This window comes from Erinaceus europaeus, chromosome 11 (genome assembly GCF_950295315.1).
Source record: "Erinaceus europaeus chromosome 11, mEriEur2.1, whole genome shotgun sequence".
In the NCBI taxonomy this organism is placed as follows: Eukaryota; Metazoa; Chordata; class Mammalia; order Eulipotyphla; family Erinaceidae; genus Erinaceus; species Erinaceus europaeus.
This window is the reverse complement of record NC_080172.1, coordinates 108,556,451-108,571,450: the sequence shown is the minus strand read 5'-3', so window position 1 is coordinate 108,571,450 and position 15,000 is coordinate 108,556,451. Positions and strand designations below refer to the sequence as shown.

The window sequence follows — 15,000 nt, the reverse complement described above, 5'->3', positions numbered from 1 at the left end:
GTGCCACCACCTGTCCCCTGCTAAATTCCTGCTTTCTTTTTTTTTTTTTTTCTCCTCCAGGGTTATTGCTGGGCTCTTTGCCTGCACCATGAATCCACCGCTCCTGGAGGCCATTTTCCCCCCTTTTTGTTGCCCTAGTTGTTGCAGCCTCGTTGTGGTTATTATTGCCATTGTTGACGTTGCTTTATTGTTGGATAGGACAGAGAGAAATGGAGAGAGGAGGGGAAGACAGAGAGGGGGAGAGAAAAATAGACACCTGTAAACCTGCTTCACCGCCTGTGAGGCGACTCCCCTGCAGGTGGGGAGCCGGGGCTCGAACCGGGATCCTTACGCTGGTCCCTGCGCTTTGCGCCACGTGCGCTTAACCCGCTGCGCCACCGCCTGACCCCCAAATTCCTGCTTTCTAATTGGACATGTTGGAGTAGAAATATCTTCCTCAGAATTTATGCTCAGGGACAATGGGAGGTAAATGCCTGATCTATGCAGTTACTTAATAACTGTTAATTTCTTTTATGAAATTTACTTTTTAAAAAATTTTTAATATGTATTTATTTTCCCTTTTTGTTGCCCTTGTTGTTTTTCATTGTTGTTGTAGTTATTGTTGTTACTGATGCCGTCGTTGTTGGATAGGACAGAGAGAAATGGAGAGAGGAGGGGAAGACAGAGAGGGGGAGAGAAAGACAGACACCTGTAGACCTGCTTCACCGCCTGTCAAGTGACTCTGCTGCAGGTGGGGAGCTGGGGGCTCTAACCAGGATCCTTATGCCAGTCATAGCACTTTGCGCCACGTGCACTTAACCCACTGCGCTACCGCCTGATTCCCTGAAATTTACTTTTAAATTTTTACAGTTGACAACATATATCCACACAAAGACTTGGACATGGATAATTATATCAGTTGTATTAATCATAATTGCCAAAACTTGAAAGCAAGTCCTGTAGTAGGTGAATGGATAAACTGTGATACATGTGTGTGTGTGTGTGTGTGTGTGTGTGTATGTATATATATGTGTGTGTGTGTGTGTGTGTATATATATATACATATATATGTAATGAAGTAGTACTGAGTGCCAAATGTAATTTGCATTACTGTGTATGTAACACAGGCTTGGTGCTGTGGTGTCTCTCCTCTCTATTTAAATAAAACATGTCCTGGAATGATAAAATTGCATTAGCAAGGCTCCAATTTAAAAAAAAAAGTAAAGGAGAGAAAGCAGGAATAAATAAATAACTGGCCAGCAAGATAGTCTACCTGTATAGTATATTTGTCAGGTTTGAGTCTGTACTGCCCCTTCTCAGCACACTGGAGAAATCCTCAGGACTGCGGTATCTTTCCCTCTACCACTTTATCTTTCTTTATCTATCTGAAAAAGTTAGTTATTAGGCCATAAAAGACATAAAAGAAATTGAAATGCATCTTAGTAAATGAAAATGTCAATCTGAAAAGAATTCATATTGAATGATTCCAACCAGATGTCCTGCTGGAAAGATGGTGGTGGTGGTGTGAGGCGGGGTACTGGTGACATACAAGTCTCACTATGTGTGGGGGCAGGAGTGAACGAGAAACTTCTTACCTTCTTTTCAATTTTGAATCTAAAGTTGTGAACCTGAATATAGTTATAAACGCAAGCAAGCTAGCAAAGACTTTTTAAAAGAAATGACCAAAAAAAAAAAAAAAAAGTTGCCTAGTAAATTCTGACAGAAAATAATTTGAGTTTTATCCATTGTTTTTGCATTAATCTATACACATCTTCGTTAAAGACAGGCAGTTGTAGACCACAATTATTTTCAAAGTAAATTGAAGGCTTTAGAGTTAACCCTTAAGTCAGAGACATGGCTTTTCTATTGTTTCAGTGTGTACGATCCCTAAGAGAACCATGGTCAGAACAGTCAGCATTTACACCCTCTAATAAATAAATCTTAGTGCATTGACAAGTACAGCTGTGTTTATATATTCCTATTTAACAGATGGACAAAATGAGGTAGTGATATTTGATTGGAAAAGACTAATTTAGTCATAAATTCCATGAGATACATCTTCGGGACAGGAATTAAATTCCAAAGCTTTCCTAACTCCTACTTTGATGCTTATTTCAGATTATAGTGCAGTGTGCTTTATTGCATGCCTTCACATAAAAGGAGAGTGGGAAGGGCATGAGTGTCTCCATCCTAAAAAAGCATAAAGCATGAAACGCACCATTAACTTTCATAGTATTTCCCCTTAAGACAACACAGAGTATTATCTTACCAAGATGGCACAGAAACCTAAGTGAAAAGCAACTACGCAGCTAATAGCAGATGTACAGAGGTAGCCAAGGCATCAGAAAAGAACACCCAGCATTAGCTAGTCTTAGAAACACACACCTTCTGGAAGGCGCACAGTCTGTAAATCTTTAGCAAAATCAAAGTACCTTTTGGAAGGTGAGTGAAAAAAGAGGTTGGATGGTTTCATGGAATGTTTAGCAGCAACTATGAGCAGGCTGGTGGTGTTGGGGAAAATATGTTTTTAACTTAAGTCACCCAATTCTCATAAGGCCCAACCAATCAACTGCCTACCCCCCTTTTGTTTTGAAAAAATAATGTCACAAGTCTGTCCAGAGCTGGATAAAATGCACAGTAATGAGTTCATTATCATGCCATCTGCATGCAAAACAAGGAGATTCCAGAGGCAGAAGCCTTTGGTGGGTTCGTTGGATATCAAATTCTCAGCTGAAAATATATCTGTAAAACGCCACTCGGAGAATAATACAAAATATCACAGCCACACCTTCACAGAGTGCGCAGCAGAGACCGTCATCCCTTCGAGAATTCCAAAGCCAGCCAGACTCTTTTCTGCACTTCTTTTACATTTTAAAGCATGTTTTACCACTTAAAGAAGGTTAAAAAAAAATTGCTTACAGCATGAGGTAACTGATGAGGTTTTGTAAATTACACCCAGCCCTGGGAAGAAAAGCCTTGCTAAAAGCCTCAGTGTCAGAAATCCATTTAGGATTGTCTGTCCTTTGAAAATCAAGACTGTTTACCCACCCCATGCCTCAGCAACAGATCAGAAAATTCAAACCTGCCCCTCCATCTTTTTTCAACTTCTGCTTGTACTAGATATACTGAATATGGATGGCATCTCCTTAAAAAGTGAAATGTTAAGAGTGGTTTGGAGTCAGATTGAAAAGAGAAGTAGAACCAAGCAGATGAGTCAACCGGTCTTCACTATGTGGTGCAAATCCTGCCTAGTCAACCCCTCTCTGATAGTACCAGGCTTAACTGACGTCATACGTTTGGCTTGTAATTAACCAGCAAATGCGTAGTATCTCATTACTTACAACTGATGCTCTATAGTTTTGAATCGAAGGTGTTCATTAGGTCCTTAAATCCAAAAAAAAAAAAAAAAGGATGTATTCTATCCCTCTATATCTAGAGAGAAGAGCAAATTAGTTTTGAGACAGCAGAGTAAGAGATTTAAAAAGTAACCTGTAAGAAGGCAGTGGGCTGATATTCCCTAAAATAACATTGAAATTTTGGAGTTTGACAATTTGCATTACGTACTTTTGCACTAAAATTCACTAGTAAGGAATTGAAATCAAAAAAAGGAAAAAGCCTTATTACCTTAACCTTTGCAGTGACACCACAATTATGCATTAGGCTGGGAAGAAATCTTTCCCTGTTTTATTCCTTGTGGTAAAAGGCAGTTTGAATTTAATGGTACGTTATGGTAATTTATTTAGAATTTGGATTTCTGGATCTATTTATTTATTTTTGCCTCCAGAGTTATTGCTGGGGCTCCTTGCCTGCACTACGAGAATCCATTGCTCCTGGAGGCCATTTTTCCCATTTTGTTGCCCTTGTTGTTGTTATTATTATTGTTATTGCCATTATTGTTGTTGGATAGGACAGAGTGATTGAGAGAGGAGGGGAGACAAAGAGGAGAAGAGAAAGATAGGCACCTACAGGCCTGCTTCACTGCCCGTGAAGCGACCCCTGCAGGTGGGGAACTGGAGTGCCAATCGGGTTCCTTGCTCTGGTCCTTGCACTTCATGCCATGTGCACTTAACTCACTGCGCTAACGCCCAATCCCGCTTTCTGGATTCTAACAACGATTGGGCAAATAGAAAGCATAATAAACAAAAATATTAAAGATCTTCTCAGAATCATGTTTAGATGCAATTAAAGTTATAATCTGTTCCATCTGAATATTTCAATGTTCTCTTACCTTAAAACAATAAATATGAGCTCTTTTGGCATGTCTGCATTGTACGTTTTCTAAAGTAAATTTTCACGTATAAATCATTTTTTTATATTTACTAATGTATGTTAATTCTATAAATTAATTCATATACCTTTTATTTTCCAAAAATATCTGCAGACCCAAGTCACAGTTCAAGCATTTTAAACACACCATTTACTACTTCATAGGGGATATATTTATCCATTTTGCTCTTGGGATTAATATGCTTGCCAAAGTTTTGCTTTTATCCATCAGTAACAACTCTGTGTACAGGGTTGTTATCAATTATATTTAATTACTCATCATGATATAGCTGAAATTTGTCAAAACTCAAATTTCTTTTAGAAAGATGAAGAACCAAAACAACAACAACAACAACAACAACAAAACAGGGAATTGAAGCGAATTAACTTTCCCAGTTAAATAAAGGGGAAAAAATGTAGCACACTAATTTTTTTTAAGTTTTATTTTTATTTTTATTATTTATTTATTCATTCCCTTTTGTTGCCCTTGTTGTTTTATTGTTGTAGTTATTATTGATGTCGTTGTTGTTGGATAGGACAGAGAGAAATGGAGAGAGGAGGGGAAGACAGAGAGGGGGAGAGAAAGACAGACTCCTGCAGACCTGCTTCACCGCCTGTGAAGGGACCTGCCTGCAGGTGGGGAGCCGGGGGCTCAAACCGGGATCCTGACGCTGGTCCTTGAGCTTAGCGCCACCTGCGCTTAACCCGCTGCGCTACAGCCCGACTCCCCAGCACACTAATTTTTAAGGGGGAAAAAATGTAGTTATAACTAAGAGAATAAAGCATAATCACTGTTACAATCTAATAATTTACATAGCTATTTTATCAAGAGGACAGGATTGACAAAGCAGTTTTTAGCACTCTGGGCCTTAATAACAGTGCCCAGCGATGATGGATGGAGTCTGATGAGATAAAAAAAAAAAAAGGGAGGGTCAGTGATGATAATTTATCTGGAATTTATCTGGAATTGCAATACATCTGGAATTCGTCGCATTTGATTTTGCATGAATTCTGCCATTTGGGGGCCAGGTGGTGGCGCACCTGGGTTAAGCACACTTATCACTGCGCAAGGATGAGGGTTCGAGCCCCAACTCCCCACCTGAAGAATGAATGATTCATGAACTGTGAAGCAGTTCTACAGGTGTCTTTCTCTCCCCCTCCCTATTTTCCCTCCCCTCTCAGTGTCTGTCTTGCCAAAGAAAAATAGAAAGGAGATCTTCACCTCATCTTGGGTGGAGCTTGAAGGAATCATGTTAAGTGAGATCAGCCAGAAATAGAAGGAAGAATATGGGATGATCTCACTCATAGACAGAAACTGAAAAATAAGAACAGACGGGAAAACACAAAGCAGAACTTGGACTGGAGTTGGTGTATTGCACCAAAGAAAAAGACTCGGGGGGGGGGGGGGGGGGAGGGGGGAGGGTGCAGGTCCTGCAACATGATGGCAGAAAAGGACCTGGTGGGAGTTGAATTGTTATGTGGAAAACTGAGAAATGTTACACATGTACAAACTATTGTATTTTACTGTTGACTATAAACCGTTATCCCTCAATAAAGAAATTAAAAATAAATAAATAATAAAAATAGAAAGGAGAGAAAAAAAAAAAGGAAAAATGGCCACCAGTAGTGCAGGCATCAAGCCCCAGAAATAAACCTAGTGGTTAGAAAAAAGACTTTTCTATTTGAAAATATCAACTTAGAACATTATTTTGACTACTGATTTTTACAATCCTTTAGATTTTGTACCCAGAGTATCCCCATTCACCTAACTATAGTCACAGCTTACTAAGTCATGTCACTGAACTTTAGTGACCTCATTTGTAAAAAGAGAAGCAACTGTGGTCCGGGAGGTGGCTCAATGGATAAAGCATCATCGGACTCTCAAGCATGAGGTCCTGAGTTCAATCTCCGGCAGCACATGTACCAGGGAGATGCCTGGTTCTTTCTCTTTCCTCCTATCTTTCTCATTAATAAATAAAATCTAAAATAAATATATATTTTTTTTTAAAAAAGAGAGAGGCAACAGTATTTAAAGATTATTGTGAGAACTAGGTGAACTAGTTAAGATCTTGTTAATCATAAATATTAACATACAGCTACATTTACAAAGCACTATACCAACTCCAAGATAAAATTATTATATTAAACCTATTTAAAGATGTAGGTTTATGGAAAGTGTTAAGTTCCATGACTGAGGACAGAAACTAAATCAGAAGCTTTAGATGAATATCTATATCAGAATCGAAGTCATACCCACTCAATGTAACATTATTTACTTAAGGAAAAATGTACACAGTGTGGCAACCCAACCAAGCAATTTTCTTTCTACTTTTTACAAGTAATCATCACTTGTAAGTCCTGTTCAAGATTTTCTTTTCAGTACCAAAGAACGTTTAATTCACTGAAAAGAACAATTAATTTAGGAGCTCTGCTTAATGGTCTCCTCTTACTTGAAAATTACAACTCAGGCAACATGGTGTGTGTGTGTGTGTGTGTGTGTGTGTGTGTGTGTGTGTGTGTGTGTGTGTGGTGGTGGCGGGGTTGGGGGGAGCCTACAAATAGATACATATGCACCACACATGAAGATTGTTTTTGCAGAAGTCGAAGATGTAAACCTTTGGATTCTAGGTAAGGAGAACTTTCTAGGCCAAAGGCAAATGACAAAACCTCCAGTTCCAGTGAGGTAATGATTGTTTCCAAGCTGGTTAGAATTCAGCGCTAATTGCATTTTAAAATGCCACCTCTGAAACCCTTTCCTCTCTCAGGATCTTACATCAATGTTTCACATTTTCAATAAAACCTTTCACTTCACCTTTCTCACTCAACAAATCCTGAACTTCAGATCTGCAGGAAGAATTTCGTTCAGATCCTTCCTTTCCTCAGCAGGTTTTGATCTGGTGCTGTTGAAAACTAAAACCCAGGAAAGGCTGTCCTGCCCTTGTTTCTGAGGAGAGAGATGATTAAAATAGGTGTTTTGGTCGCTCCAGTCAGGCTTGCCCATTCTAACTGGGAGTCATTAAACAACTTTTCAGTGTCGTTCAAAGAACTTATAACAGAATCAATTGATTTTCATCCTATGCTTTATTAGTTGTGATTTAGGAGGGAGAATGGCCCTGTTTACACAGCTGTAACATGTCAGGACCTGTAGTACATTATTGGCTGGAGGCCTCAAGAGTTGCAGTCCACTCTCAGCAGAATCAATCTGAACTTGAAAACATTCCCTCTAGGAGCATACACAGATCTACCAGCATAAAGCGTTTCTTGTACAATTGAAAATAGTATTCACTTGAGATAAGTCGCAAGTTCACCTTCCAAAAATCAGCCCTGACTTGTCATTGCTCTCAGCGTGTTCACGATGATAGCAGAGGGCTACAAATGCCTCTTAACTAGATACCCAACATGGGCAAATGTGTTACACTTTGCTGCTAGTCAGATCTCATACTCTGCAAGTGGGAGTTGCTGGCTGTTTAACATGCGTTCAGAGCACTGCCAATCGAAAATGGCTGCTCAGTAATACTTTAATTGCAGTTTCATGGAAACAAATTGCTATTTAACTGCAATAAGCATTTCTGTGACTTGGCTGGACTGACAATAGGTGAGTCTCAGTAACAAATCAAGTAGCACCAACTTGGAAAAAGTCTGTTTCCAAAGGCCTTTCAAATTGTGATAGACATGCAAGGACCCAGAATAGTTTCTGGACTGTAGGAGTCTTTGGAACAACTTTCATTTGTTTTAAATATAATTACTTAAGACTGCACAGAAACTCTTCACAAACCTCTTGACATGGGGGCTCTTAGTCCTAAACTACATTTTATATAAATAGTAGAGCAAATCAGAATCTTTCTATAGTGATACGTACAGACATTTAAGAATTTTGTTTTCAGGTGATTGTTTCAAACAGTGGTAATAAGGGCAAGATAAATTAGTTATTATTAAGAGGCTGATAATTTCAGTCTTCCTGTTGGTCCGACAATTTCCTCATTTTATGTAAGACCATTACAATTATTTTCTAAAAAAACAAAACAAAACAAAACATGAAGAGCTGGAAATAGTTCCTTGTGGCAAACCATTTGCTTTGGAAGAGCTTTGTTGTGATTCTACTGCTTTTTCAGGATGCATAAATCTTCACTAGATAAACAAGTTAAAAAAGAAAAAGTGACCCCTATCAGAGGTCCACCTCTGAAACTTTTTACAAAGTTCTTTCATTAGGAGTGATGATTTGCACCATTGAGAGTTAAGACATTTTTTTTTAATGTACCGTAAACTTTTTTGTATTCATCAGTTCACAGGGGTTCTTTAGCAATATTTCCTTCTTTTTAATTGCACTAGCTTGTAGGGACTGGGAATCATCTTGGTGTATGTCGTGGTTAATATTAAAGAAGGTCCTTTCAAACGAACAGAGCACATCTCACTAACATCACAAATACAAGGGATGACAGGTGAACAAGCTGTAATAATTTTTTTGTTTGTTTTTTCCTTTAAACAACGTTGGGACTAGGGGAAGAACACAGTCACTCTACCCAGCAGAATGAACCTGAGTGTTTTTAGTAGCTTCCTATCCACCCAGTGTACCCCATTAGGGCCAGGTTTTTATTGTTTGAAATGCCTCTGGTTTCAAGAAAGTGTCTTACCTAAAGCAAGAATACTACTTAAATATGTTCTATTGTATATTCATAGCTCCATTAGTCCTTCTCCAATTTAGCACATCAAAGAGAAGGCTTCATCTCTTGCATGTGGATTATACGAACATGAGTGACACTTGTAATCTTATAGGTCTGCAACTTAAGAAATGCTTTTAGAAGCTCGTTATTAAATACACAGCAGTGCTTCGGGAATCAGTCACGTAATAGTTCATTTAAAGTCTTTAATGACCTCAGCCACCACCACCCTCTACATTAAATGCCACACTGTATCACTAAAATTTAACTACCTCCTATGAGTTTGTACACTATATGGGACACTGGTACTTAAGGGGGGGGGGAAGACATTTACTTTGTTTTTCCTAGATGGAAGCAGAAAAGGCAGAGATCACCAGTCTCTTTCAGTACAGTAGGGTCCAGACACAAACCTGGGTTAAGACACGTGGCAAAGCAGCACACTACCAAGTGAGCTAATACAACAGCCCTCAGAGAAGACCCTACTTCCCTTCCCTTAAGGTATCTTAATGGAGTATTTTGTTAGCCACCCTCCCCACCCCACACATTTTAACACTTAGAACTATTCCCTTAACTCTTTGCCCCTCCATTTTCTTACTTGTGTCTTGGTTTTGTACAGCTGACTTTCTCCCTGATCTACCTGGAATCTTTCAAAGCAAGGCACAGCATTATAGACACACTTGGTTCTATAAACCTGTATGGAATTCGTGACTGGCACTTGTTCACATGTGACAAGCCTAACAGTACAGCCTGTTTGCTATATCTTCCTACAGCATAGGACCAAAGGGCTCAGATTCCTTGGTCTACACCTCATTTCCACAGGACCCTTCTGTACACTGTTCTTGGGATACTCTGCTGACTGCGACTAGTAAATAAATTGAAGTTCCGCAAACATACGGAAAACCGGAATCAAAACAGAAGTCTAATAGCAAAACAAAACAAGCAGATCATACAGTAGACCACTTGGGTCTAAAAGCTCAACTGGAAACGGCCATCACCTAAGGACAATGACTATAGGAGTCCAGGGTCCCTAACAACTAACTACGAGAACCCCAAAATACCTACAGGCGTGGCTTGTAACTTGGTGAGAGAACAAGATAGCTGTGCCACATACAACTTGCTTTTTATCGGTACTACTATTGAGGTTAAATCAAAGGATAGCTGAAGAATTAAAGACTTAAATATGCCTACTAGCTATCTACAAAATGGAGGACCTCCCCCCCCCCCCCCCCGCCCGCCAACACTTCATCTGCACTACTCCAGCCTTTAGGTCCATGATTGTTCAACAATTTGTTTGGCTTTATGTTAACTCTCTTTTCAGCCACCAGGTTCCAGATGCTAGCATGATGCCAACCAGACTTCCCTGGATAGAGGACCCCAACAATGTGTCCTGGAGCTCCGCTTCCCCAGAGCCCCACCCTAATAGGGAAAGAGAGAGGCAGGCTGGGAGTATGGATGGACCAGTCAACGCTCAAGTTCAGCAGGAAAGGAATTACAGAAGCCAGACCTTCCACCTTCTGAATCCCACAATGACCTTGAGTCCATGCTCCCAGAGGGATAAAGAATAGGAAAGCTATCAGGGGAGGGGATGGGATACGGAGATCTGGTGGTGGGAACTGTGTGGAGTTGTACTATCCTATGGTTTTGTTAATGTCTCCTTTATTCTCTTTTGTTGCCCTTGCTGTTTTATCATTGTTGTGGCTATTATTGTTGTTGTTGTCGGATAGGACAGAAAGAAATGGAGAGAGGAGAAAGACAAGAGAGGGAAAGAGAAAGATAGACAGCTGCAGACCTGCTGCACCACCTGTGAGGTGACTCCCCTGCAGATGGGGAGCCGGGGGCTCCAACCAGGATCCTTATGCCGGTCCTTGCACTCTGCACCATGTGAGCTTAACCTGCTGCGCTACCGCCCGACTCCCCAAATGTCTCCTTTTGTAAATAAATTAAAGATAAAAAGACTTGAATATAAATATGAAAGATTCACTGTGATTTAGGAGGAAGGCAATGGAGTGCTATTAATAGCACTTCATTAGAAATATTGTTTTGTAGTCTGTCCAGAACAGGATGGCTAGGTACTATGAGTATCTTATTGTCGTAACTAAACAAACCGGACCCTCAAAGTTTATATACAGATTGGTGAAATTCTGAGTCTGATTTCAGAACACAACTAATTTTTTCCCCAAAACACAAGAGAAAAAAAGCAGTGTTTAAACTCAAATTCCATCAAGTATTTTTTTTCTTTTAAGTTTTTATTATTTAAATACACCATACTAGAGCAAATGTCTCTGAAAATATCACAAATAAAAGATTTTTTTTCTTCATTCAGCAAATTAGAAGTAGGGGAAATTTCTACACAGCAGCTGCCATGAGCCTGATATTTTTTTTCCAATTTTTTTTTCCTTTGCCATGGAAGTAGCAACATTAGGACAAAACACTTACATGCATACATACATTGTATTTTACAGAGATACAATAAAAGTATTTGTGATAGAATATCACAAAAGCCACATCTCTTTCCTTTATCTCATGTTCAGTTTGATTGAAACACATTTCCTTACAACACTTAAATATACAAAGAGCAAAGAGAATGTTGTTAAGGTAAAACACAGGGTACAAACTCTGGCCAGTGCCCTGCTAATTGTTAATGAGGGTAGAAAGCAGATTTGAATGCTTCTTTTAATTAGCTTCATTAGTCATTTCCCTCCTCCCCAGCTCCCTCCCCCACCCCACCCCCCAAAGATGTCCTCCGGTGGATCTTTTTTCATTTTCTCTACAGTCTCCCATTAGCCCAGGTTCATGGAGTCCTTAATGTTCATATTCAGTCATTTTAATACACCAATAAATGCGAGAAGGGCAATCAAGACTAAAGAAGGTGCAATGGCATGGAGCTGGCACTGGTGCTAGCTACAAAGGTGACTTGTCTGCTGAAGACACAAGACACATGGGATCCACCTGTGATGAACAAAATCTGAGATGAAGGCACGCATTCTGCATTACTCTGACCTTTTAGCAGACCTGCAAGAAATAAAAACGGGCATCTTAGCTAAAATGCTGAATTTGAGAGATATTAAACTCAAACATGACTGCTTTTGTCTCCTCCACATTCACTAATCTTCTTTTATTAGATTACTTTCCAACTGTGACTTGATAGGAGGCTTCCTAGGCCACTTACTCTGGCAGTGAAGAACTACAGCCTAACGTTTTCTGCAGTTGTTAACTAGCAGCCAAAATGAAACTATAAATGGACTTTCAGAAAGTTTCTAGTGTCTACAAATTTGACAATGAATTGCTAAACTCTATTAAAAGAAAAGTTCCTTTCTGAAAAGAATGAGTTCTAGCACCTTGCCTCGTAGCATTATTCCCAGCTTAAGTCCCTTCCCCAGGAAGTTTTGAGATTAATATGCTCACCTACAGAACCTCTGACATGTTAGTTAATGCATCGGGTCTATTGCCTCATCTTTAAAATGGGGATAAAATGAGGTTATTATAAGGATTATGCAACATATAGCACCTTCAACAGTGCCTGGCACTTAATAAGAGCTATACAAATATTGCTAATGATCAGTATTATTCTGACATCCCCATGTGATTACCTATTTGCCTACGTCTTCTGTAATTATAAGTATGCTAGCTTGTCAAGCGTGTTTACAAACATTTTTTGAGATTCTACGTTTTTCACTCTGTACTTTCAACCTGCTGTCACCTAATATTTTACAGATATTATAAATATCTGAACCAAACATTTGTAATGTGTTAATGACTTGTGATCAATTCGAGAGTGTAGTTCAGTGGAAGCCTAACTTGCACATCTTAAGTTAGCAATGATAATCCACTCAGTCATCAAATACAATCTGTTTGCAATTACCGAAATAAAATAATATATATTGGGGTTTTTTATGGTTTTTAAATGACATTCTGAGCTTCACAGGAAGTTCTTGGTTCACCCTTTCCTTAACTTACTAAAAGCCTGAAGTCTATTACGGTACTGCAACCCCCTCCACTTCCAAGCTAATTAAAGTGGTAGAGGCTTAATTCCCCAGAGTGGAAACTTGGTGTGAGAAAGGTAATTTGTCTGTCCAGAACAAAGATGCAGCAGCAGCCAGCAAGCATATTTAATAAATGAGCATCAAATGTCCTCTAGGATGGACACACACAACACCAATTATGTAACTACTACTGGGGAATCATGAAGTGATAGGTAAACTAAACACACTACAGTTTTCTTTCACTGAAAAAAAAAAAATGTGACCTTACAAGAACTCTAGATGGAACTACCAATGTCAGTGAGAGATTTTTCTGAGTGGGCAAATAAAAACACACACACACACACACACACACACACACACACACACACACACACACACACACACACACACACACACACTCTTCCCTAATTATATCTACATAACTCCCTAGAAGGCAATATTCTCTTGAGCATAGCCAAGCCTACTTTAAATCACACATGTCTAAAACTGAGTGTGTATCTTTAAACACGACTGGTCTAAAATTTCATTCAAGAACCTGTATGATTTAAAAGCCTCAAGCCTTTCTCCTAAAATATGTCAAAGCTAATGGTGCATTAGAACAACTATACTATATACCCCAAACACTGCGGACAAATTTCAGAATAAAAAGTTCCAAGGTACCAGATGATGAAGGCCTACATTTTCCATCCAATTAGCTGTCTTTAAAGAAGGGATGTACAAATAATCAACTCATGGTTTTTAAGCCAGAGAATACTATGCATTACGCACTAAAAGAAGGAATTGGTTCTTCAAACAGAAGGAAAACAGTCAAAATTAATGTCTAATTTTCCTACCAAAAACATGAATGACAGAAGAAAATAATACAATGGAGCTATTTGTCATTTCTCTCCATCTCCTCTCCTCCAGAAAAGAAACCACTACAGGGATTTGGGCAAACTGATTTTAAGGAATTCTCCAGCTCCCAAAAAAAGCGGTTTCTGTTCCATCAGGAAATATGTTTTCATTACCTCTTCCCCCCCACTTTGCCCTCTTATTACTATCTCTCTAGACCACATCAAGCTTGCCCCCAAACCTTTATTTACAAAAACTACCTTGTGTATTGACTGTGTTCACGGGGAGCTGAGCACCAAGGGTAAAAAATGTGAACCATTTATGCCAACGGGAATGTTCTTAATTAACATCACCCCTAAGCACCGTTTCTCACTAAGCCTGACAGGAACATATCCTTAAGTTATATTTTCTTATTCCTTTTAAGAATTATTAACTTATGAAGGCAACCTGTGTTTCCTTGTTGACTTCTCTAACATCAGTTGGTTATCTGCTGCCTAATGTATTCTGTGTCCCAGAATGAACACCCTATCTCTTCAATCTTGAAAAAGGTGCGAACAGAAAACTTGACCACAAAAGGCACAATACATGAAGCCTCATGAACACATAAGTCAGATCTTCCTCTAGTCTTCCTTCCTTGACACCTCAAATTTACAACCATCTTGTTTTTCACTCTTAGGTGGTCCTGAGACCCTATCATATTTCCTAAGTACTGCTTAACATTGCTAATGCCTGAGTTCAACAACTCACAATCTGGCTACTTGTTCCATTCTGCCCCTACATAGCTTCAATTCTCAGTATGCATGTTGGTGAACTGAAAAATCTGATTTTTTTTTAATACTTTGCTAAGGTAGGGAAAGAAATGGCATAAAAACCATCAAAGTAAATTTATCATTTTAGGTAAAAATAAAGGTTTCATGATGGAGGAGGTATGGAAATGCTCTACCAAACTATTATCAGTGGACTTGGGGGCAGAGGGGGGGGATGGGAGCAGTGATTATCTATATATGGTTTTGTCTCCATACTGAAAGGGCTATTTCAAAGTATTTATGCTATCTATTCACTGTTTTCAACACTGTTCTATAGATTCACTACATTAAAATTCAGAACATCAAAATCTGTAAGCATATATATGTACTGACATTTCTTAAAGAAGCTTGAAATGCCTCATCAAAAGTGACTGGTTCATTTGCAATAAAAAATTAGCCTTCTATTCTTAAAATGGCAATCTACGTGGCTTCTCATATTAGCAAATTAAAGAAGTGTGCATATTTTTATGTGATTAA

At 39.0% G+C, this 15,000-nt stretch overlaps 1 protein-coding gene across 4 annotated transcripts in view; it reads right to left on the bottom strand.

Moving 5' to 3' along the window:
• Positions 1-11,118: 11,118 nt before the first annotated feature.
• The window catches only part of LMO4 (LIM domain only 4), a 17,262-nt gene continuing 13,380 nt past the window's right edge, over positions 11,119-15,000 (bottom strand). For all 4 annotated transcript variants that reach the window (XM_060202292.1, XM_007529958.2, XM_060202293.1 and 1 more), the window contains exon 5: positions 11,119-11,915. In XM_060202292.1, coding sequence (XP_060058275.1) covers positions 11,907-11,915 — 9 coding nt within the window. In that variant the 3' untranslated portion in view covers positions 11,119-11,906. The remainder of the gene's footprint in view (positions 11,916-15,000) is intronic.